Consider the following 25,496-nt stretch of genomic DNA (forward strand, 5'->3'; position numbering starts at 1 on the left):
GCAACTACAATATTTATATTGATGTTGATGATACAAATGAAAATTCAATCAACCTCACACTTTCCGCCACACTTTCAATATGGCCCCTCAACCTCAAATCCATAAAGGTGAGATGACCGAACATAACAATTTTAGCAAAGAAATTGATCACAAAGATTCGTAGCCAAACAAATTATCAAACTCTATCAAATCAGACTCTCGTAAACAGCAAGTAGATAGTAGCAAGTAAATCGATCACAAAATAAGCGGAAATCATAACTGAAAAAAAAGTTCAACATCTATCGAGTCATCTGATTGTATAATATAGGAACATGACCACATTGAGTACCGTACTACTCCCAGCTACTACCAGAGCCTCTCGTAAACTTGGTCAGATCAACCATGTCGCAGATATAGTTGCAATCATGTTGAGACTCGAATTGAATGAATGCCAGCTCAACCTGTTCGTCCGTGTCGACTCCTGGTAAGGAGGTGTGGGAATACCTGACGGACATATTATAGCTGAGCTAATGTGCTGTTCAAAGTTACAAGCTTAGTAAAACTCACCCTCGAGCAAAACAAACCACATTAGTCATCTGGCCGCCTATGTCACAATTGAGCTGAGTAATCAAAGATTGCTTTCCACTGTGTTGGTAGGTATGGTGGATAAACGCGTGGATGAGGTTCTCCCAAGGGTCTTCCTCCGACTGATCTTGAGTGAATTTGTATTCATTCACGTATTCGTGGTTTTTGGGATGATTGGCTTCCTCACATATAAGCCATTCACAACTGTTGTTTTGGCCAATAGTCTGAAGCAAGCAGGCCATTGGGACCTGATTAATAGAACGGAGTCAGCAAACATGAAAATATGAATGACAAGGTTTTCTCACCTGAAGTCCTAGGCTTTGTGCATGCAACGCACGATCCTGTTTGATTTGAAGGCCGTATCCAGGTTTGTTGACTTTTTGAAGCCAGTAATCTTGCAGAGTAGTTTGAAAATGATGCAACATATGACAGACATATAGGTTTGAGTGGCCACGCTCGAGTGCATGTTCACGAGCAAGACTACCTGAGGTAAGCCAATGATGATGATATTTTGCTACCATCTCATTATGAATTTTGGTACTTTCGATATCCACAGCCTTGACACTCCAATCACTAGAGTCACGAGCAACTTGATGAATTAAGGGACTACAACTGTATAAAGCAATAGATTTCTTGTATTTATTGTCGGTGTTGAGGGCAACTGGATCATAGGTCAAGTTGCTGTTATCATAAGGGATTGGCGAAAAGCGATAGAGGATAGCGGCGCTTTTAGCCATAAGGTCACTGCGTAGCATATCGAAAGGGACTTCATGTTTGTTATTGGTGATGGATGCTACTGATGATTTGATAACTACCACATCGCTAGGTGAAACCGAATCCGGTAGAGAGGCATCGGTGGAAGGAACTTCGTCAAGATTTAATGGTGTCAGTCCCAGATCGCTCGAGGGAGAAGTGGGCTTGTTAGAAGTGGAACGAGTAGTAGGCATAATGATTTAGAAAGAGCTAAGGAATACGAAGGATGTGTTTTACTTGGAAGAAGCGTTCAAGATGTTTAGGAAGATGTTTAGAAACCAAGGGAGTTATAAAAGTAAAATATAACTAGCAAATTGTTTTGCAACAAGGTCAAATCATTCGTCATCTTTGATAGTTTGGCTAGTGTAGTGTTCCCATATTTTGTAGTTCCACTCGGGTGTCTCTTACAAATTATAAGTCATATTGCAAGATCATCGGTACATCAATTATATGTACAAATTCAAAATGATAGGAGATAGATACTTAGATTAGAGAATAACGGTTGACACATCATTGAGCATAGGCGATAATTGATTAATGAAAGATAAAATGGTTATTCACGAATTGAAAAGACATACAATTAAAGTTAAAGGATAAATATAAATGAAACATTACATTAGATACGGAGCAATGATTAAGGGTGATCAAATTAGATAAAGAAATGCAATCAAGATAAAATCAAGCTTGGAATGAATTACATTCGCACTCGCTTCTTGGGTGCTGCCTCTTCTTGCCCCTTGCTTGCCCTCCAAGCCTTATCAAAATGCCTTTTACCCTCTTGAATTGAACTCTGACCGCGTTCACGTACATAATCTTGTAAGACCGTAATATCGATTTTCTCAAGCCAACGGCGGTACGTTGAGACGGTGGAAGCATTAAATTTGTATGTGTCGCTGAAAATTCGCGTGAAAGCTTCCTTGTCAGGGATCTTGAGGGGAATGGTGGCTGCTTCGTAGAATTCCACCAATTTGCCCATTGTCACGCCTGATGGCCATACAATATGTTTTGGCGTTTTGAGGACTCGGCCCGTAGCTGGAGCTCTCAATTCTTGCGTAGCTGGTGGAGTTCTGACTTCATCGTCACACGGGCTGGTTTCACGAGCTCGTTTTGAACTCTTTGGTTGGGGTGTGGACTGATTATTGTTACACAAATTACCTCCATGTGTAACTGAAGATGCGCACGGAGTACCTTCGTCATCTGTTGTGTCCAGGTGAATCACGTGACGTGAAGACTGAGAATCGTTTCGAGTAGGTGTAGAGAGATATGGTAGGATGTTGAACTTTTCGATCTTCTTGTTAGTAGAGGATGGAAGGTGGTCTTGGATTCCAGGACAGTGATCGGGGTCGAGACCGGGAAAAACCACCAAGACTTTGCGGCAATTTTTGGGATAGGTCTCCATTGTGCTTATTGGACTTTCGACCTATTTGGGTGGTAAAAAATTCAACGTATGTTAGCACATGATGTTTGTTTAATTGATTGATGTGTTACACACGTACCCATCCTTTTATTTCATAGTTCCAGACCAACAGATCGGAACGAGGAGGCAGCTCGCTCTCAACAAACTTTCTGAGGCCTTCACATTGGTTCAGTGAGAACGTAGGCCAATTTGGGGCAACAACACGCCACGTTCGAGTTATTTGATTTGGCTACATGATATGAAGGTTAATTTTACGTCTTTTGACCATTCTGATGATGACATTGAAAAATGTGACTCACGTTGCGGCCAGGCCATACAATAATGGTCACCGTCTTGTCAGACAACTTCATATCTGTCTGTTTAGAACGCTCGGCGACCTGATCTCGTATGCAAAGACTTTGTACTTGAAGCATGTTAGGCGAAGACAAACGCCGAATAGGAACACGTCCAGCTTGGGTCGGACCTGCTTCTACTGCTTCCGCCGTGCTCTTCTTCTTCTTCTTAGGTTTGTTTTTGCTCTTCATTTGGGCCGTGTGAATGGAGCAACCTTGACATTCCGTGTACAGCTGCTTGCAGCACTATGGTAAAAGGTCAGTTCATGTGATTGGAAATGGATATAATGACCACAAAAATAGTAACTTACCTCAAAGCAGGAATTATTGGGACATCCAGCATTCCGGCGATGTTGATGGCCTTTAGCCTTTTGGCCTAAACGCCCAAAACACTCAGTAGGATCTGTAGGAGCCGCGGTGAAATGACTAGGAGTCAATTGCAAAGGTGGAGCGGCGGAACCGGCGGGTGTTTGGCTGACAGGTGTTGGTGGAATGTGAGAGTCGTTGAGGATCCTGTTGAGGGACATGTCCACGGTGATGGATGTGTTGTGCCTCAGCAATGACGCTTCAAAACGTGTAGCTGTATAGGTGCGCAAATGACTTCGATCGTACGGACACTTAAAATATATGGTGTATTAGCTTGTTGATTAAGGGTACTCAAAGTAAGTATGTACGTGTACATACTTTTTTAAGTGCAGGTGCTGTGGTGTGTAGTAGATTGTTGAGTGGCGACGGCGATTCTGGCTCCGGCACCTCTCGGAAGAGCAAGCCAATCCCGTTTGCGTTTGCAAACGTTGGTTCTGATTGGGGTATGGAAGGGGCCGAGATGGTTGGATGGGGTCAATGATATACATAAACGGGAAAATTATTCAAGTTGAATATCAGCGAGAAAAACAAAGAGATATTGAAAGTCTTTCAATAGAGGAGTATACTTACATGTTACTTCCAGGTGCCCGCTTGCCCTCATGCCACTACCGTACCGTGCGCCGATGAAGATGTAAGGTCAATGAGTGAGATATTGTCCTTGGACATGGACACTATGTGACAGGATGGAATTGGAGTTATGTGGGAAGTTTATGGACGAAAGAGGTTATTGGAATATACAGGCCTGCGAGCTTGCTCGGACTCTGCTCTTGCTCTGCTCGCGCTCCGAATTTGGTCAACCCTTCAGTTACTCCCACAAAATGTAGAAATATTTGACCTCCCACATGTTTGGTCTTTCTGTCTTATTTCTCTTTAGTTGTTTCATGTTCATGGGGGAATAAATTCCGGGCCCAGGCCCGCTTCGGTAGACGTCACTGCACCTTGCGCAACCCGAGACAAACCCATTCCCTCTAGTTTATCAAGTCACTTGTGCTGGGTTCTTGTTTAGATCTTTGATCCGAGTATTCTTCTAGTTTGAGCATCAAAACGTACCTCTGAAGTCGATTATAATATCAGGAATGCTCTGCTCACACTCTTCAGATGTTTTGGATTGCACCAAAACAAGTCCTGGTGCATGAACATCAACATTAAACAACTCAAGATCACCTTTTACAATTGATGCTTCATCCGAGGTAAAGCTTTGATGTCTCTCGACACTTTTCACTTTGAGTTCGGCCACAAAGCTCCCATACATTGTTTCTCTCAGTATCCTTGTTTTGTTGTTGGATGATGTCACGCGCTTGATCTCTCGATAGGAGAGAGATACTGATATGCACATGAACATCAATCATCATGATCCAAGCTCCTTAAAAGCCTGATTTGTAGCTATGTCATCACTACATACATAAGGCGGTTTGCTTTCCTATGGAAGTGAGACATGAATGCAGATATGAATTGAGAAAAAGTTTCTAGTAGTTGACAAATGAGTGCTTTTGTTTTGCTTAAAGAGTGCAAGATTTGGTCTTTGGTCGCCTTTAGCGCCTACGATACATACCTGATCAACTTTGAAGGAGGCTTGATCCTGCTTGATCTATTCTTAAACTCCGCACTGAGTCTGATCAGACATCAAATAAAGATGTGTCATGCATTTGTGTGTAAATTTTGTTTTAAAAGTTTAGGTTATGTACAGTTACTTTCTTTAAACCGATAAGCCATAAAGTCAACAATCCCGATCAGTTTAAAAATCAGAAAACTGTCGATCGATCGTTCCTTCACCCTTTCATCATCATCAACTCATTCCATTTCCAAACCACCACTTCATTTCATCTCACTTCATATCTCGTTTGTCTACCTTTTTGTTAGTTCTCAAATCCTAATTCATAATCAAACAAGATGGTTTACAAAGTCTGTTTCAGATCTCTTTTCTTGATTCTCTCACATCACTTACTGACCTCATCTCTGTTGACCTTTCCGTTTCTTTCTTCTAGGTTGCAGATGTAAGTACTCTCGAGTCGATTCAACCCTCTTTGAACTTCTTATTAGATAGATACCTTAGTCTTATCTTTTCGTCTCTTTCTTAGATCTCTTTGGCTGCATGGGGTCGAAAGGAAATCGAGTTGGCTGAGAATGAGATGCCCGGTTAGTCTTTTCTACTGCTTCTCCTTCAACAATCTAGCTCGTAAACTGAACGATATTTCTCGGCTCAGGTCTTATGTACCTTCGTCAGAAGCACGGCGCCGCTCAGCCTCTCAAGGGTGCCCGTATTGCTGGTTGTTTACACATGACCATTCAGACCGCTGTTTTGATGTAAGCAAATCCCCCCAAAGAGACATCTTTTCATTCTCACAAGTTGACGTTGTGTTTGGTCACGTCACAGTGAGACTCTTACCGCACTTGGTGCCCAAGTCTCATGGTCATCATGTAACATCTTCTCTACCCAAGATCAAGCTGCTGCTGCCATTGCTGCTACCGGCGTACCCGTCTTTGCCTGGAAAGGCGAGACCGAAGAGGAATACCTCTGGTGTATCGAACAAAGCTTAACCGCTTTCCCCGATGGTAAACCACTCAACATGATCCTCGATGATGGTGGTGACCTTACTTCCCTCGTTCACGAGAAGTTCCCTCAATACCTAGCCGGTCAGTCACATGTAGATTTTCATCTTTTATGATCTAAACCCATCGTACTGACCATCTGCGTTCTTGACTACTCTAGATATCGGTGGTGTCTCCGAGGAAACCACCACTGGTGTTCACCATCTCTACAAGCTCCACAAGCAATCCAAATTGAAAGTGCCAGCTATCAACGTCAATGACTCAGTCACCAAGTCTAAATTCGACAACTACTATGGATGCCGAGAGTCCCTCGTGGATGGTATCAAACGAGCCACCGATGTCATGCTTGCTGGTAAAGTTGCCGTCGTCGCTGGTTTTGGAGATGTCGGAAAGGGTTGCGCTGAGAGTTTGGCCAGCTACGGTGCCCGAGTCGTCGTCACCGAAATCGACCCGATCAACGCTCTTCAAGCCGCCATGGCTGGTTATGAAGTGACCACCATGGAAGAGGTCGCCAGCCGTGCCAACATCTTCGTCACCACCACCGGATGTCGAGATATCATCGTCGGTAAGCACTTTGAAGCCATGCCCGAAGATGCTATCGTTTGCAAGTAAGTCGTCCTTGTAATCTATGCTGCGTTTGTTTCACCGGTGCTAACTGATTGTGCCTCGCAAACAGCATCGGACACTTTGACATCGAAGTCGATGTCGCATGGTTAAAGCAGACTGCCAAGTCGGTCAGCAACATCAAACCTCAAGTTGATCGATACACTATGCCCTCCGGCCGACACATCATCCTCCTTGCTGAGGGTCGATTGGTCAATTTGGGATGCGCTCACGGTCACCCTTCATTTGTCATGTCCTGCTCCTTCGCCAACCAAACTCTTGCCCAGATCGCATTATGGCAAGACAAGGACAATAGCCAATACCCTGTCGGAGTTCACATGCTACCAAAGGCTCTGGATGAGGAAGTAGCCCGTGCTCACTTGGCTTCGTTGAACGTTAAACTTTCAACGATGTCCACGGCCCAAGCTGAATACTTGGGTCTTAGCGTTGATGGACCTTACAAGGTCGATCACTACCGATACGTGAGTTTGAGACTATATTTCAAATAGTATATACCCCACACATTGCTGAGCTTTTTCGTTTCTGTCATCATCTTCACAGTGATCATCTGGCTCCCCCATCCGGATTAGTAATCCCATTTTGTGCATCATGTATTGTTACGATTCGTAAAATAAAAGACGACGATGTTGGCTTAGCTGCATGACATCGCGGCGAACACGTGGTTCAACCCACTAATGTTTGGATTTAAGTGTAACGACGGTTCTTATCGCATCATTTGACATCAATTAAAAATATACCTTGTGTTGATTTGTGCACTCATCAGTGATCGTGCGGTGCATCTATTATCTTGGTGTCAGTGACTTGCAATGTGAGAATGTCGGCTGAGTGGCGTAGGATGTATTTCTTAATCCGCTCGTGACGGACGAAGCGACTTGCCACTTGTCAGAAAGTTTGACCCTCTTTTTACATCGTCGGGTTCGCCGCAAATTACCCAGCTTGCCATATCGAAGTGCACAGTAGCATGCGTACTAGATTTGCCACCATCCTTGAAAAGCATGCAGTTTTATACCTTGGCTCTCCCATGATTTTTGCCTGGAATGGTGAGAGTTTTGTCTTTTCAGGTTTATCAATAGGCAAGATGTTGACACCTTACATCATGGATGGGTCTTACATTTTTTCAACTACCTCAATGTACATTAACCCTTCGAAGGATGAGGGACAGGTGAGGAGTATCTGCCAATTGATGGAGAAAAGCAATCCTGCGCTTCGGAGTAGAACAGGTATGTACGGAGCTTTTTGAAAAACCCTGACGGAATTTGACTTGGCGAAAGGCTACCGGAATGAATTCTGCCCACCCTCTGCTCGGAGCGAGACGGCGAAAGGATACGGAAGGAATTTGTCTACCCTTTGGCCGGAGCGAGACCTGATCATGTGAGGAGACAAAGTTACATAATATCCCTCATCATAGTGAATCTTGACGTCATCGAGTTTTGACTTCATCGAGAGAGAGAAGACTGGGTTTGATGTGCTGATGAAACATTTCGGAATTTAGAACAGGATTTTGTGAAAAGTCTTGGAACTGAGTGTTAAGTGATCAAGAAAGATACAAAGACTCGGAGTATGGTGTAAGTGAAATTGACGTAAACTCATTAGACAGAATTAGAGGTTAGATTATGCTTTAAACAAAGGAAAACATAATTATAAGAGAGGTTAACTTACTGTCTTCTTTTCGCAGATGAGGAAAAGAAGACGGATAAAGGATAGATATGTAGGTTGGTTGGGATAAGTTGGTTTACAAAGTTATTCTAGTGACGTGATTGGAAATGAATGTATCGATTGAACCTCAACACACTCACACATTCAACACATGATTGAGCGTAAGGTGAACTTCACAGCGTGATGAGATATACGTATTCGATTTCTACGTTTTGAGTCTTCATCCATCCGGTTACTCTTTGCGGCGCGCAGCGTTGGAAGTAGCCTGATATGTATGTACTACAGAAAAGTTTTACTTGGCGTATAAATGCTAGGATGAGATCTCACAGCCTCGTAGGTAGGGGAAGAAGGCTATAAGGCTATAAAAGATATCCATCTGATCCCGATTCCTAGTTTGTAGATGCAAAGCTCATTCAAATACTACACTTGGACGGAAACTTCATTTTTTTTACAGTACATATATGATTCCTAAAGCTCTTTCTCGCTGCTTGACTAGGCTTGAGCTTCTGGCCACATTTGTGTGCTTGCTCCGTTTGACGCAAGATGCGCATGGAAGAGGTATACCTAAAAATCAACGTGGAATTTGGAATACAGTAGCTGAGAAGCAAGTCGGGACAAGCAGTGAATTTGTCAAAAGATCATTACTAAAAGAATGCTACCGGGGCATTACACCTGTTGAGGAATCAAGAACGGAAGAAAATGCTCTACTGGTATCCGATATCAAGCCGCTGGCGCACAAACCCAACATTGAGATTTCAAAGAACACTTTGAACACAGAAAATGTGAAAGGTACACCAGACACCAAAGATGGCAGGTTGAGACAAAAGTCACCAGAAGGCAAGTATCACATTTTGAATGAATGATGTGTATCTTTGAATCTTATGTAGTGGTGTGGTTGATTGTGTATGTAGGCGTAAATGAGAATGGAAGATTCAACAGAAAGTTGTTGAGTTGGTTAGCATGTGGAGCCGATTCTTGTAAATACAACTTGGAGGATTTTGACAAACCATTTATGGCTCGAGATAGATTTATGAGTAGGATTAAAAAACATCGAAATAAGAAACAGGTGATCAAACCAACATATGCGCATCAGTTAGGGGCTGTTGAGAAAGATTTCTCGGTAAACTCTAACGTGGATAAGGAGTACTTTCAGCGACACGACAGGATTTTCTCCTCTAAAGGAACATCCCCGTCAAGTAGATCAACCACAAGTGAAGAAGAAAATGATGATGAAACTTTCAGCTTTCACCCTGACGGTGGAAGATCACTCCGGCTCGAAGAACAAAGATCACCTTCTCCATTCCTAACGCACGTAGGTGCCATATGAGAGTATCTTCTGCAATCAATCTAGTGTTTCTTTCAGAGAAGCTTCAAATCTCATATCGGCAATGAGGAAGGCTTTCTCTTTCACCTTAGTCCAGTGGTACAAATCATACTTTTTCCTCAACAACTTCAATAAATGCATTCAGAGCTCCTGTATCGTTTAAAACATTAGGAGTGTTCAAAGCTGAAAACTTGACATTTTGAAAGAGATTTTGAAGCGAGAATTTTGAACTGTGATTTTTGTACAGATGAACATTGATTCTTGTACAGATATGATCAGAAGGGAGTATCACTGAGTATGGATGTGCCTCCCTATCATTTTGAAGTGGAGCACACTCCAGAGCTCGAGATACATCCATACATACCTGTACCAGAATCACAGTTCTTCTGTACGAGAATCACGGTTCAAAGATTTTCGCTTCAAAATCTCTTTCAAAATATGAAGTTTTCATGTTTGAACACTCCTATTCATCATAGAGTCTGTTTACACGTGTGTCGAAATGGTTATGACGTCACTGTTAAGATTTCATTATTTAAGATTCAATACGCTCTTTACCGTTGTTCTGTTTTACATCTATCGAACTCAAACAGTTGTAATCCTCTCTTTACCATCATATTATTCTCAATATTTATAGCTCCGAATAAAATCTTTTTTGAACATTGTTTTGTAGACTCTTTGGAAAAATGTGTCTAATTTTTCTCTTGGATTTGTATGATTGCAAGATGACTCTTTTCCAGAGTGTCAAAGGATAGCGTAATATTCTTTGAGTGTGAGCCCCTGTGCCGGCGACGTCATGTTCACGTTACATATGTGCATCTGTGCAACCTTATAGGCTCTCGATTTCAACACTGCGGCTACTGTCCTGCTAGATAAGATGGAAAATATAAGTTCGTATCGGAGTTGGATACCAGAAGTACAGAGATATGAAGTTGTAAGGAAGAGGTTATGTAAGCAAACTTCTCATAAGTCCCTAAGGTTGGAGCTAACCACCAACTCCACCATGGTTATGTAAGCCTAAGGAAAAGGTACGTCTCAAGCTTTTCGAAACTGATCACTTGGCTAAAGGCATCGGCGACGGAAAGAATTGACGAATCCGCAGGGCCGAGCAAGACCAAACACCTTCAAATCAAACTTCGTCCCCTCCTCTTGCTTTCACCGAGTCTCAGCGTCGCCGCTGTACCGCTCAAGACCGGGTTTCGTATACGTACTCATGAGTCACTTCGGAATTCGGAACATGATTTAACTCAAGTCATGAAAGAGCGGGTGAAATCAGGCGACTCTCACAAGTAGGGTGATGTGATCGAGCATCAGTTAAGATGCCGTAAGATGCTCAACTCTGGTACTGGACTCTGGAGGGTTGTCTCCGAATCAGATCGGATTTACGTACGCACTCCATATCTATGCTTCGAGGTTTGTTCCATGGGGTGACTCTTGCCGGAGTGCCGCCTTAGAGTCTGCGTGATACCGTACCACAGATCACTTTTACTTGACGTAAGAGCTGTCTGGGACGCCACACGTAGAAGAAACCAGCTATATAATAAGTTGAAGTAAGTGTTTGATTCGGATGTGATTCCCGGCAGAGACGACAGCAAAGCTCATCTCCAATCTTGAACCAAAATTAGTCTTTGTAAAGATCCAGTGCTAGTATGATACCTGAATCAAGATCTCTGTCACGCTGCTTCACTAGGCTTGGAGTCATAGTCGCATGTGTATGCTTGATTTTTTTGACACAAGAAGCCCATGGAAAACCTATACCGAACAATCAATGTGGACTTTGGCATAGAGTAGCTGAGGAGAAGATCGGAACTCGGCGTGACTTTGTCAAAAGATCACTGGTACAATCATGTTACCGGGGCAGTACGCGCTTTAAAAAACCAGAAATGGAACAAGGGAATTTTTTGGTACACGATTACAAGCCGTTCGCCCACGATTCCGAATCCAACATGGACCCTCCAAAGAAACCCTTGAATATACATCTTTTCGAAACCTCAGCAGACACAAAATCGTCCCCGCTATGGCTTATGAAACCAAAAGGTGAGTAGAAGAGTCTGAATCCATTCTATGTGCCTCTAGATCATATGTGGCGGAATTCTAATAGACAGTTATTTGCCAATCGTGTGTATATAGGCTCACCCCTTCATAAAACTCTAATCAAACAGTTGTTGAGGAAGTTGGCGTGGGGAGCCGATTCAAAAAGTTACAAGTTGAAGGAATTTGATACATCAAGTATGACTAGAGACAACATTCTCACTGATACCAAACATCAAAACAAGGATGAAAATGCCAAACTCGCAATCGAGCAGAAGCCAGTGATTGTTGATGGAAAACTATTCATAAATTTTGACTTCTCTGACGCGAATAGAGAGCTCATCGATGGGCTCATCAGCCCTCCCCCTTCGGAAAGATCATCTCCGAACAGGTCACCTATAAGCGATGATGGACCTTTCAGCTTTTACTCGGACGATGGCGAATTAATACGGGGACGGGGCATAAAAACACCTGATCGATTCCCCAGGCGAGCAGATGTACATGAGTATATGAAAGGAAGATGGCATGTGGAGTGGTGAAGACTAGGAGGTCGTAGAGTGGAGAACATATTGTTCTGTTGCATAATGTTTGTTCTGTGAAGTCCTCTCTTTTCATTTCTCGTTTATTGTCAGTTTTATCATTTATTCTCATTAATTTTATTTTCATTCTATGAAACATCTCATCGTAATATTCTGAAATCCTTATAACACCTAAATAGATCACCACGACAAGAATATTGTTGATAGTTATTAATTCCTGGCAACCTAGCTAATCTATGACGTAATTTAGTGTGATAGGGTTAAATAGAAAATCATAAAATTATATAGTGATATTTCCTCATTTCTAGACATAGTAAGAATCTCCTTAAACATGAATTAGTTTCTTTCACCAAGTACATATATGTGTTGATTGTGTTGTAGGTATGAATGATTCCTTTCCTATATCTTCAATTTCTCTTGAAATATTCTTGTCTATTTACTAATTTCTGGTTTTAGTTATTTGAGCCTATTTGTGTTTTTTTGCTGCAATAAAGACTTTGAAGATCTCAATTTGTTTCACATATGTACCACAGCGAGTCGCAAATTCAAATAGATTCCTTTGAGTTGAGAGCCCTTTTTAAATTATACTTGAGATGACTCCATCATGGTTTCTTGAAGACAATTTAAACAAAAGGCAACAAAAATCCATGTATCCCAAGTTCCATGAGTGAAGAGTATGTGGCCATATTGAAGCCCATATCCCATTCAAAACAATTGGTTGATCAAATTCATAGTACCATTTCCCACATCAAGGATACATTGTAGAATCTTTTGAGATATACTTCATGTGTTGCTTGTCAAAGATAATTATGGTGCTAAGTCTTGGGTTCTGGAGTGACAGAGAAGATGACACAGTTGTGAATGAATAAATTCCTGAGCAACAAGAGAAATAAAGAGAATAAATTCTAACCCAAAGCAACAGAACAAAAATACAAAGGAAAGGTGGGGAAAGACACCTTTCCTTTTGCTGCTCCAGTCAGGTAATATAGTAATATGACAGATGAAATAACACATTCTGTACATGTTGTTGAGTACACATCTATATCACAATTTTCACACAGCACATGGCATGTGATAGTCATGCAGGACTTGCAGTAACAACTAGAGACAAACAAGGTATCCCAACACTAATTGGTAAGGTGAATGTCAGTTAGGGTGTTTTGCTTAGTTTAACACAAGTCTGATTCTTACAGGGAGCTTTTGGACTTCTGGAATGGTTCTGGAATGGTGCCATTGTGTGAGGGGTATTCAAATCCTAACCCTTCACCCAAGCTTGCAATGACCAAGTGTCTTGCAGATGAAAACAGACGTAAGGTATACTATGTGAGAAGTTCTGGTAGTGGTTAGTTGGAATCCCTCAAGGGTAGAAGTGGGTTGTGTAAGAGGGATGATTTCAGATGGATGATTTCTCTGTTTTGTATTCTGATTGTTTCTGTTGTCAAAAAACTCATTTCATTATTTTTGATCTTAAACATGTCCATCTACCACTGGTGCCATCACACACATATACATTTGTTCAGCTAAGGGTTCAAGTTAAAGGTTTTAACATATTTGAATACTACAGTCAAACCTCTGAGATCCAGTGCGCTTGGTGGACACCTTTTGTACCAGATATCAGAGATTATTGGATTCCAGAGTCAAAGTCCCTGCTGCAAACCCAACTTTGCAGACCAAAATTTGACCGTATATCAGAGGATACTAGATTTTGGAGGACCAAAGTGCAGAGGTTTGACTGTACAACAACATTTCTTCTGTGGTAAGTTATGTGTAAATATTATAAATTGGGGGGGCTTGATTCAAGAACTTTTGATGCTTTTGCTGTAAAGAGGTTTTGCTGCTTTCATGATATTGGCATAAATTGTATGAAATCAGGATGACTCCAAGGGCGTGTTCACTTCAGAAATTTCTGGTCAGAAATTGCATTCTGCAAAATTATGGTTGGTTTGGTAGAGTATTAGGGGGTTTCAAGTTGCATTTTTTACAGTATTTTTACAGTGCAACAACTTGTCCGTTAAATTTGCTGTAAATGTAAAAATTTGGGGCACCTTTTCAGGTGTCCTGAATGCTGTTGACCGTATATTTGCAGGAGAAAAGACACCATAAAATTATACAAAATTGTCTGTTTTGTAAAAGTTTTATGCAAAAATATCTCAAGTTGAAACCCCCTATTGTTCATATTTGCAATTTGAATTTTACAGACGCAATTCCATTCTCTAAGCTCTTTATATATTGTGAGATTAGTAAGCTATACAAAAAATCAACCCCGACCTTGGCCCAATTTCTTAGGCTCAGGATGGAGATTGTTTGGGGGAGCCTAGGTCCGGGCCGGCGCATCTTTTTTGTCACATTTAATTTTTTTTCTGTTTGACAAAACGCTGGCTCATTCCTAGCTGGTGGGTGGGGGGTATTGAAACATATATCAGATTAAATTTGATATATGACTTAGGAAGTATTGTGGATTTGCAAGAGTTGGATTAGCGGTGAGTGGTGCGCGCAAGTAAACCACCTAAGTTGTTCCTTTGTTATGGGTAAACCACCCAATTTCTGGACAGAAATTGCTTAAGTGAACACACCCTAAGGCATCCCAAATTTCTATGAGCAGCAAATATATGGAAACTTAAAAGTATGTGGTGCCACATACTTACTTTGAGTACCCTTGATGAGAAAACAAAAACAATCATGGATTGAAGGAAACTAGGTGAGTCAATCCATGTTCACACCACCAACATACTTATCTGGGTCATCAAACTGTTCAACCACTGCCCAAGTATTCAAGAAGGGACTCATCAAGATTTAACCTTCATGAGATTCTCAAATGCTCCAGCTGCTGACAATGAGGAAGGGATGTGGTTTATTGTCAACCTCACTCTTGGGGCAGTATTTGGTGCAGACTGCATTCAATTTTGGAACACAATCCGGATCCCATTCTTCCCAGATTCCTTTTGTGGTCATCTCAGAGAGGTGCGAGATGTTATCCTTAAAATTATATCAAGGAAATTACCGCGCAATGTCTTGAGTGTGAGCTCCGCTCAATGGGATAAATTAACACCTTTGTTTGATTGCAAATAAGAATAGGCCCCGAGATTCACGTGGTATAGGTAATCTCGAAATAAATATCCTAGTAACACCTTTCTCGATCTTCCTCAACCCCAATCTTGTACTTTCCAATATTCTGCCTCGGCGGTTGACTGTGTTTGGAATACACGTGTTTTAAGATTATACTCCACAATAAATTAGTCTTCAGGCGAAATATCGAAGCGTTCATAGGTTTCTTTCAAGGTTGAATTCTCGAAACTGCTGATCTGCCAGAAATTTGTGCTCTGATTAGCGCTCATACAGTTTGAGAGAAGGCTAGAAAGATCTTTGACTTCAACAACTCACTGCTGCAAGTATCCTTTGGGTATAGTCCTGCAGAGTTCAGTTCGAACAAAATATGTTAAATGAGACTGAAGTAGGTCATGCCAGTCGATACGGTCATCGATTACATGTAGAAAAGTCTACTGACCTTGCAAGCATTGTACTGATAGATCACATGAAGCGGTGAAAAAAGTTCGAGAAGTTTCTTAGAACCAATCTACCGAAGTAAGAGTCTGTTGGAAGGGAGATGAGGCAAGGCATACCTCGTGAAGGGCTTCAATATGCGACGCGGTGATCTCTTGGGCTTCCTTTCTAGGATGAACGCCGATTAGACGATAGTAAAGCGAGACGAGTTGCAACAGCCAAATGAGATCAAAGTCGGAAAACAAGAAGCATGGAAATGGCTACCGACTTGGTTATCCCAGAGCGCTCTCGCTTCTCGATTTCTTTCTGTAAGTCATGAATCTTCTGAACACGATTTGTTTGATCCATCGGGTGAAGTCAACTGATGAGGTTTGGTTGGTTTTTAAGCTGTTGACCAAAGTATTGTTTTTCTCACGAACTGGATTTGAGCTTTCAAAGACAGGTCACGTAAACTCACAGAATAAGATCACTACTCAAACTCGACTGTTCATCTTTATGACCTCTACTAGTGGACAAAATTGGTCTGCAGTACAAGGCTCTGTCTCAATCATAGGAAAAGATATGAAAGTCCTTGTTGCCAGTATTACATAAATGTAAACCGCTGAGAGCACCCACCCGATCCCAGGATCGGTGGCGTCATCATGCCATCCATGATCCAAGGACGAGGCAGCACAGTTTGTGAAGCTCAACCTGGAATTACCTCCTGAGCATGTAGACATCTCTGTCAGAGATGCTTCACATCACCCTGAAACAGGGGCAGGATCAGCGGCTCTCTTGAATGATATAACCAACCCTTCAGCTTCGAACATTCTCCGACTCCGAGTAGGAAACAAGCAAGACACCACGGCCTATCTGGCTGAACTGGCTGGCAATTGTAAATCCTTTCCAAGGCGATTTTCTTCAAACTTCACAACTCTTTTACAACACAACTATTGCTCCAAATATATTATTAATGGGTATAGAGTTGAGCAGCAAGACTCGGGGAATCAAATGCACACTAGTTCTCCCAAATTAAGCCATTGTTGAAAGCCGCCAAAATTCCCAAATATTGGTAGTGCTCCAAAGCTTGCAAAGGTACACTGAATTCCATTCTCGAAGTGGAGAGTGAGTGACAGGTTCATCATAAGGGATTACACGTATGTGGGAGGGATCACATCCCTTCCACCCGTGAATCTGGAAGACAAGTAGAGAGGAAAAATTTCTCCTCTCTACTTGCAACCATATTCCTCCCTTGTGCTGAATCCTGTCAATCCAGATAGTAGCAGTGAAAACTCTCTTTCTCAGAAATATTTTCAAAGCCTGCACACCGCCCGGGGGGTTGAGAAGTCTATTCTCTTCTAGCCTGTTCTCGCCAAGCAGGAAGGGTTCTAGGATGGGTTATTATAATCCATCCTAGGTTTCTCTTCTGGCGAGGCTACCCCCACACCACACCAAGAGGTTTATTGGTCTCAAGGGAAGAGACAGTAGACTAAGGCGGTAGAACATGTTAAGGAGGGTATATAGTTGGAGGAAACAAAACTGAGTGAACCTTATGGTTCACATTCCTCAGCTTATGTAGTATAACTAGATCTCCATGATTGAGAATGGAGTAAATAATACCTCAAAGAAGTAGTATTCATTTCAGTTCAAACTATCAACACAAAATATGTATATATAAGACTTATCAAAGATGATTTAAGGACTAAGAGAATGGTTGATAATTAAGAAAGATTTGATGGAATTAGAAAACATTGGAGAAGGGTGGTATCTGTGAGAAGAGGAATGATGTAATGCTGTCAATATAGGTTGAAGAAATAATGTATATAATGTTGAAGGATATTAGCCTGTTGGGGGGCTTCTTTTTCTCTTTTTATTGATCTTTTACAAGTTTTAGTTTTATTCAAATCATAATTAATTTACTACTAACAGTACCAGGTCACTTAAATCTGTCCCTTTACATAGGAGAAATTTATTTAGGGTTGAAATTTTGTGGGAATAATACTTATTACAGTATTGTTATAATTGTTTCTTTATATCTACAGGAATAACACTATTGCAGTGTTGAGGCTAGTAATAAAATTGTGCTTTTGTTCCTTTAAATTAATTGCTTGAGTGTTGAGCATTATACATTAATACTTTGACATGTGTTCTTGAGTGAATTAAGTTGGTTATATTTCTCTTTGAAAGTTACTTATCAGTACTCCTTCAATAAAGGCCTTTTATTGTGGGTTTTGAAAGAGTAGTCTTCAAGACACCTTTGAAAGTAATTCTTTTATTACTAAAACTCCTCTTCACGCTCTATATCACCCTTGTTGGGTGATTAGTTCTACAGCGTCCAACAATAACCAGATTTAGCCTCATCAAGAAGGTAAATTTGTTAAAGATTGACCAAAGTACAATTGACCATTTGTTCTTGTGGGCTTAGCTCTGGTGTTTGTGACATCTTTGGCAGGGGCATGATCCTGGAAAGCTCTGAATAATTTGCGTGTTGGAGCAAATTCATTTATTGAGGGTGAATACAGGCTGCTGTACATTTTGAGTTGACCCTGTACGCTTTTTACCAGTTCAGAACCGTTGGATATGCTCTAATACTAATTTTTTGAATTCTACACTCTGATTCAACCACTTCCTTCAGCCAGAGGCCCAACATGAGATTATGCTGGAGCTCAAGATGAGAGTCATGATTTCTCAGAGGGATAGTGTTTTGAAGGTATGCCATGAGAGTGGCCTGTACTGCTGGATCTACCACTTTTGGTAAAATCCTTTTTTGAAATGTGTACAGCTTGATTATAGGATCAAGTGAGCCTTGATCTTGAGTGATCATATTGTGCAAGACCAGACCTCACATCATTGGTGAATGCATGTCTAATAAATATCACACACAAAATGGCATCCAAGTTATTGCAAACCAAATTTGTGTCAGCTCAAAGGCTTGCTTGATGTCTTTTCTAGCTTCATCTTAGGATGAAGCAATTACAATTGTCAGTCAGTTGAGATATATTCCATTGCCTAGATAATAAGCTTACTTATAGATATTTGCATTGGCCGTGAAACAAACCTTGTCTTTTTTTCCTGGAAGATGCATCTGTCAGATCATGAACCCAAGATGACCTTGAAATAAACTCACCTTTGACGAAGTTGGTGAAAAGGAACAAACAATTTACTATGTTGATATTATTCAGAGAATGTGGTGTTCCAAAGAATGTGTGCCAGATTGTGAGATCTTTGGATGCAACCACTTCAAGGATGACTTGTGGTGTGTGCTCCTTCCCATCAAAGTGCCCACTCAATCTAAGCAGGCAGTTCATGCAAGCCCAGTGCATCCCATCCAGACTCCCCTTACATCCATGAAGACTAGGTAACTTGTATTCTTTCATGATTCAAGTGAGCTCCTCATGATTTGGTGGTCAGGAAGAATAAGTGACATATATTGTGTTTATATGATTCATGAAGAGCTGACACAGGATGGCTTGTGTCTTGCCAATTCCAACATAGCCATTGGTTGCATCTGCTGGAATCCCAAGGGTTTTAAAGCACAAACTACCTTCAGTCACACTGTGAGACCCATCAATTTACACACAACCGGTTTTTGAACCCAAAACAAGTTATTTAATTGCAGATCATGAAGAATTCTCATTCATAGATCTTCTCTCATTTGAATTAGACATTCAAAATTTGATTTAAATCTCGCATTAGGTGTGAAGTACTTGTTGTAAGTTGTTGACCACAAGCAACATGGTCTTGTTCTATGTGTATACAAGTATGAGGACATGAAGGAGGTGGATGAAGCCTTTTTAAGAGGCAGTGGAAGACCAATTGGGCATGATCCTGCTGCTCATCATTGTTGTTTGAAGACTTCAAAAGGGTATTGATTTGTCTTTCAAGGAACTTGGAGCAGGCATTTAGAGGTGATGGATAATCTTTTGGACAGTATTTATGAGGAAGGTATTATATTTCATTCTGAAATCATACCACTGTAGATCTGGTTGACTCACAGTGATCTATCATTGGTGAAGCAGACATTCAATCATTCCCTAGTGAATTTCATGCAGTTTCCAACTTTAACACGCATGATCAAAATTTGGCGATAAGCACCGCAAAACTTACAAAAGATCACCCTCAACATACTAGGCGCTCTAAGCCAATATTTTCTATCATTCATGTTACAATCAAGCACATCAGTGCGGTTGAAACACACAAGTCGAGATTTTGTTGCGTTTTGACCACAATCACTATCATAGGGATACTTGTGCTGCGAAAGTAACGCAAACATATTGCGCTGGTTTTGAGTGCCGTATAACGCAAAACAATCGTACCGCATTCAAATATTGTTTGCGGTGCAATGTGGGTGTTGGTGCGACGATCTGGCTGCGTAATAGAGGCAAGTATCCTTGCTAAACATGAAATGATGCACTTTAGAAATCTTTACGGTCTTTATTCTTTTTATCAAAGAACTCACCTCTCTTTTTATAAAAAATCAAGTGAATATCTAGATGTATTCTGCTTTGTATCAGAAGGGAATATTCTTCATCCTGATCTATTGTACTTTGATTACTAGTGCAAATACCTCAGAACAAGAAGTGGAAAGTTTGTCTTCATCCAATCTTTCAAACAGCTTCATATCATCCTGTACAACTAACCCAACTTTGAACATACTTTGATGTTGTTTTTATCATTAGGTCCCAAAACGATCTTAGGAGTGGTTGAATCTTTCAAACCCAACAAAGCCGGCACTGAATATTTAGGGGATGCCAACACAAGATACCAAGTTCCTCTCCATAATTTACGAGACATGGAGGAACCACCAGATTTGAATACATATGGATTTACTTATGTTTCCGGAAGACACATGCAAGGAATGGAGGATTTAGAAGAACTAACTAAGACAGAATTGATCGATAAGTATCAAGCTGCCTTGACAGTAGATTCAGTTAAACTTGTTCAAAAGTTGTACGTAATTAGAAATCCATTTTATAAAGAAACCTCTAGAAAGACATTAGGGCTGATTGTTTTTTTGAGCCCTGTTATGTATATAGGACAGGGTCTTCGGTGGCAATCTCCTATTCAGAACAGTTTAGACAGCACAAGAACCCGCGTGAAAAGGAATCAGTCTCAATGATTCACTCAGATTTGTCACCAAAAGGAGCCGAATTCATGAAACACCAGCTGCGAACAGAATTTCTGCAATCAAGCAACCCAGAGAAACGTATTTTTGGAAAACAACTATCAGAAGGAGGTCATCATGTTGTGATGTATAACGTTTGGAGGCCGCTTCGAAAGGTTGAAGACAATCCTCTTGCGCTGTGTGATTGGAGATCGGTTTCAAAGGAAGATCGAAAAAATTTCGAAATGAAAGTCGCTGGGCTACACAACTCGATTCAAGCATGGGACTATAATAGAAATCAAAATTGGTTCTTCTTACCTAAACAAGAACCTCACGAAGTATATGTATTCATTCAACACGACAGTAGTGCCAAAGATGGATATGGTATCAGTGTACCGCATGCTTCATATTTTTTGACAGATAATGATGAGATGAATCCCCAAAGGATGAGTTTTGAGTGTAGAGTCATTGCACTCTTTCCGAAAAAAGGAAAATTAGAAAAAGTGCGACAACGGTTCAAATCAATTTTTAGCCGAAACATTTGGGGCAAAAAGCAAATTTCGGTAAACAATTGAGTCACCTGGAGGATGATGACATCTAGTAATATTGCACTTATTATAAACCTTATGATGTGCGAGGGTTCCACATTGAAATCATAGGCCTGACAGGCCAACAGTCAACTCAATTGCGTGAGGAGGGATACTCAGCGGTTATGTTGTTTTTCTGAATCATGTCTTCTCTTTCATGTTTTCTCTCAATATTTGTCTTGTGATTAGTTGGGGTGTTATCTAATTGTTGATCTTTGAGCTGGGTATGAGGAGTTTTCTCTCTTTCTGTAAATTCTCATATTATGCATTGATGCAGTTCACATTATTACATCAAAGATCAGTAATCATAAACTGTCAAAAAGGTATGAGAAAAAATACTGAGAGGTGATGTCCATTTAAATTTCTATTTAAAATGTTAAATACCTCATGTTGCCATCAGAAAAATCCGGCTCACAACTGGGCTTTTTGGTTTTGTTGGAATCGGTTTTTGGCACATTTTGTCAAAAGGGTGCAAAAGGTCCAGCCACTGTAAACATCATTCAACTTCCCCAAGCGGGAAGTGGGAAATGATTAGGAGTATGGTTTGTCATAAAAAGATCCATCACTGCACACCTGAGCCATAACACCGACACTACATGTGTGTAGCAGGTTAAGTATATAGTTGCCTGTCTTGTACACCCCCTTTGGTAACAAAAGTTGCATAAAGTTACACCACGGGGCAACTTTGAACTGGGACCACGTGAAATGCCAGTTGGGTATGATCACGCCAAGTGGTTGTGTAGAACAGGTGAAAGCAGCGTGAGTGCGGCTACGTGGCCCTCACCCAAGCTTGTCACCCGTTCTACACATGAGCTCGCTGTGAGCAGCGAGATCACGTTACGTAATGTGATGGACCAGCCTATTAGCAGGTGAGCTGATGCGTGTGAGCGAGGCCTGTCAGCCAGGTGCTCAATCAGCTTCGATACCTCAAATTCTTGAGAGCCCAGCGATATTTGTACTTTACGATTTTGTGGTTTTTTATTTTTTTGAGGGACAGTGACGTCACCGGTTTTCACTTCTCTGAATTCCACTGACCCTCGCTGACCACCATCGTTCCGCACACGACCCACCCAAACGTCACCACTTCGATCAATCACAAGAAATCTCACTCTCTCATCCTCAATAGCAAGGTTCATCAACTGCATCACATTAATGTAACAGATCACAAGAACAAACTCGTTAACATCATGGCAAGTTTGTCTGTCCTTCACATCAATCTTGACTGATTTTGTTAATCGATCCTATCCAATTCATCATCACCCTTTATTGTCCTTTAACAATATCAATTTTCTGTTATGGTAAGTTTCCCTCTTTTCTCTTCTTTGAAGACTTATTTTGATATTTGATCATACTCAGTCCTTACTATTTTCTTCTTTGTGTTCATTTCACTGTACTTTGATGATCCACAGATTGACAGCTTTGAAAAAATCCTTTGTTTGATCGGTCGTACTTGATCACCTTTGAGACAAGATGTAACAAAGTTTAATGGGGATGTAAAGCTCTTTTACTAGGTTTGTTTGTTTTTCTTGATCTTGATCAATTGAATCTTTTCTTACAAAATCGAATCAAAAGTTGTGAAGAATAGATTAAGAAGAATGCAAATACAAAATTCAATTACCATACTACTTCAAAGGCGATTCTTCTAAAGTTCAATAAACATTCACTCGATTCAGAGTCCAATAAATTAATCAACCTTCACCACTCTTTTTCAATTCTATGGCATCAGGAAAATCGGGAAAATCGACTATTGCAGAACAAACAAAAATCATTTAACAGAATGGATACACTCGAGACGAGCTCTTTCCATTCAAAGTAACAATGTACAAAAACTTAATAGATCAAGTGAGACGTTACTGTTCTTAAACTTCTTGGCTTCATGTTTCAAATCAACTGATCTCTTGTAACTGATTTTTATCTGAGTCTCCCTTTTTATCCGACTTTATCTTGTCCACAGATTGCTCGATTGCTGGCTCAATCGCATGTCCATATCATAAGTAAGTAATACATACATCTATTCAGCTTCAGGTCTCACGTTTAGTCATATCTTTATCTCCTTCAATACAAAGATCCCCATCACCTTGAGATCTATTTTATTTTGTTTTATTCTTTCTCTCTCTATTTTCCAGCTGTACTCTCCCAATTTCATCCTTCCTATTAGCTTGATATATGTATGTACTTAGTGTTCAAGTGTATTTGTCAATGCAAATAGTAGATGAACTATGGTATGCAAAATTCTGTCAGCAAAAAAAACGCCGAGCCCAATTTGAGTGGGCTGGCTATCAAGACAAAATAATGCCCAATGAGCACTGAGGGGACTCACTTGACCTGTCATTGGGTGATCAAGCTTACACACTTGTCACGTCAGATAAATCACCTTGTCGCTGTGTGAGTCATTTCACCTGGTTTTGATGTGAGATCCTCACCTTGTTATGATAGGGGTCAGATTGGGTGAAGCTCACGCCGGCTGGCACGTGTAACTCACATCGGGTATGACAATGTAGACACCATGTGTTTTATTGGCAGAGTCAAAATTCACGTGAGCGTCACGTGCCACCCGCCCCGTGGTGTACATATGCGACTTTTGTATCACGGTGAGAAAATTTCTCACTGTGTGTGTATGTATAAAATTTATTTTGTGAAGACATTTGGTAAAACTCGTCAAAGGTCGCATACATACAATTGTTGACGAGTTTACCGCGATTTTCCCATTTGGTAAAACCGATCTATGAGTTATTTGAGGTTATTCATGAGTGAATTGAGTACAAATCACTTGTTTCTTCTCATTTGCCCTTTGTCTCCCTCATCTTCTATCCATCAAAACCATATTCAGTTTTAATTTTCCATTGTTTGTGCAAGACAAGGTTGAAGACAAGATTTACTTATAGATTATTTGATTCATTGATATCGGACATAAACAAGTCCATTTAAAATCATTTTTTCATGGTTGTTAGTCTCAATGAAATACTCATAGGCCTCATCCTTGATCATCAAAAAGTCATATTGATTGTTTCATTCCAAGACTTTTTATTCCTGCTTCATGTTGAGTGATCATCTTTGGACTTATCAAAGCTTCTGTGTCATGAACTGCTAGATGCTAGTAGGTTATGAAGATAACAACTAAGGAACGATTTTCAATTAAGGAACAAGTTGTAGAGATATACATTGGTACCTGGATTTGTTTATTATTACTATATATATAATACCTCTTGTACCAAATTGTTCGCTTTTCTCTTCATCAGAATAATTATTATCTTAATCTTCTTTCTTGTTTTCGTGTCTCCAATCTGAGATAAAAACCGTTTCCAAAAGAATTTGCTGAAAAGCCGAACCGTAGAACTTCTCCGATAAGAGAAATTCAGCTACATCCCCAGTCATCACATTTTTATTCTGATCTTTATTTTTAGATTATCTAAAATTTTTTTTTTTTCATCATCTACATTTCTTCAGGTCATTTAGATCACTTTTAATAATCCTTTCCTTTTTTTTTATCGTTTTTACTTTCTCAATCACTTAGATCAACTTTTTTAATAACATTTTTTTGTTTATGTTCACAACAATCTCAATTTATCACGCTTACTTATATTTACACATTCACTCTAGCTTAAATTTTTCAGACGGATTATTGAAATCTTTTGAAGAACTTCCCTTTTATATCACGGAAGACGATTCTTTTCAAGTGTTATCACTCCTTGAAGAATCACCTTTCGTCAATTACCCAGAAGAAAATCCTTTCTTAGATAATTTCACACCCTCCTTTCAATCATCTCTTGAATTCCATTTACATTTAGAAGATTACGAGAGATTATATTTACATTGCAAAGTTTATTACACTAGTCCTCCTTTAACTGCTCTTACTTCATTATATTCCGATTCCGAAACAGAGTCTGAAGATGAATCCTTGGCCTGATGAACCTGAAAGTTCTGCGATTTCATCTGTATTTGGAAGAGATCCTCCTCCCCACACTGCTGCAAGTGAGCAAACAGATTTCAATGCGATTTTCATTGACCCCCCTTCAGCTCAAACTTGTATTCCTTTATCTCAAACTCCGGTCTCCCGATTGGCAAATGGTTTAAATCATTTGGGAATAGCTACTGATAATTAGGGTCTCTCTAGCAGTCTCTGATAGAAACACATTCTGGAAATTTCCAAGAATCCATACTTTGAATACCCT

At 40.4% G+C, this 25,496-nt stretch overlaps 6 protein-coding genes across 6 annotated transcripts in view; 5 read left to right on the forward strand and 1 right to left on the reverse strand.

The window, feature by feature from the left end:
- Positions 1-332: 332 nt before the first annotated feature.
- Positions 333-3,593, reverse strand: MELLADRAFT_90543 (uncharacterized protein; the record flags this gene model as incomplete). The annotated part of the gene is made up of 9 exons (XM_007413753.1): positions 333-365; positions 441-501; positions 547-812; positions 870-1,464; positions 1,644-1,718; positions 2,016-2,737; positions 2,814-2,963; positions 3,034-3,312; positions 3,378-3,593. The coding sequence occupies 9 exons, from the start codon at positions 3,591-3,593 to the stop codon at positions 333-335; spliced, it is 2,397 nt and encodes a 798-aa protein (XP_007413815.1).
- Positions 3,594-5,150: 1,557 nt separating this feature from the next.
- On the forward strand, positions 5,151-7,367 carry MELLADRAFT_44719 (uncharacterized protein; the record flags this gene model as incomplete). The annotated part of the gene is made up of 8 exons (XM_007413659.1): positions 5,151-5,334; positions 5,418-5,426; positions 5,511-5,568; positions 5,637-5,736; positions 5,807-6,066; positions 6,143-6,590; positions 6,659-7,067; positions 7,147-7,367. The coding sequence occupies 8 exons, from the start codon at positions 5,323-5,325 to the stop codon at positions 7,147-7,149; spliced, it is 1,299 nt and encodes a 432-aa protein (XP_007413721.1).
- A 1,356-nt stretch (positions 7,368-8,723) lies between these two features.
- MELLADRAFT_65935 (uncharacterized protein) lies at positions 8,724-9,589 on the forward strand (the record flags this gene model as incomplete). Its single annotated transcript, XM_007413660.1, has 2 exons — positions 8,724-9,051; positions 9,174-9,589. 2 exons carry the CDS (start codon positions 8,724-8,726, stop codon positions 9,587-9,589), a joined length of 744 nt encoding a protein of 247 aa, XP_007413722.1.
- Positions 9,590-11,232: 1,643 nt separating this feature from the next.
- Positions 11,233-12,153, forward strand: MELLADRAFT_124494 (uncharacterized protein; the record flags this gene model as incomplete). Its single annotated transcript, XM_007413661.1, has 2 exons — positions 11,233-11,620; positions 11,714-12,153. 2 exons carry the CDS (start codon positions 11,233-11,235, stop codon positions 12,151-12,153), a joined length of 828 nt encoding a protein of 275 aa, XP_007413723.1.
- Positions 12,154-20,293: 8,140 nt separating this feature from the next.
- MELLADRAFT_109683 (uncharacterized protein) lies at positions 20,294-21,312 on the forward strand (the record flags this gene model as incomplete). The annotated part of the gene is made up of 2 exons (XM_007413662.1): positions 20,294-20,583; positions 20,670-21,312. 2 exons carry the CDS (start codon positions 20,294-20,296, stop codon positions 21,310-21,312), a joined length of 933 nt encoding a protein of 310 aa, XP_007413724.1.
- Positions 21,313-25,214: 3,902 nt separating this feature from the next.
- MELLADRAFT_109684 (uncharacterized protein) overlaps positions 25,215-25,496 on the forward strand; it is a gene marked incomplete at both ends in the record, with an annotated part of 1,127 nt that continues 845 nt past the window's right edge. Inside the window, one exon of the mRNA XM_007413663.1 lies at positions 25,215-25,296. Within this exon, the coding sequence (XP_007413725.1) occupies positions 25,215-25,296 (82 nt within the window). The remainder of the gene's footprint in view (positions 25,297-25,496) is intronic.

This window comes from Melampsora larici-populina (assembly GCF_000204055.1).
Source record: "Melampsora larici-populina 98AG31 unplaced genomic scaffold MELLAscaffold_38, whole genome shotgun sequence".
Lineage (NCBI taxonomy): Eukaryota > Fungi > Basidiomycota > Pucciniomycetes > Pucciniales > Melampsoraceae > Melampsora > Melampsora laricis-populina.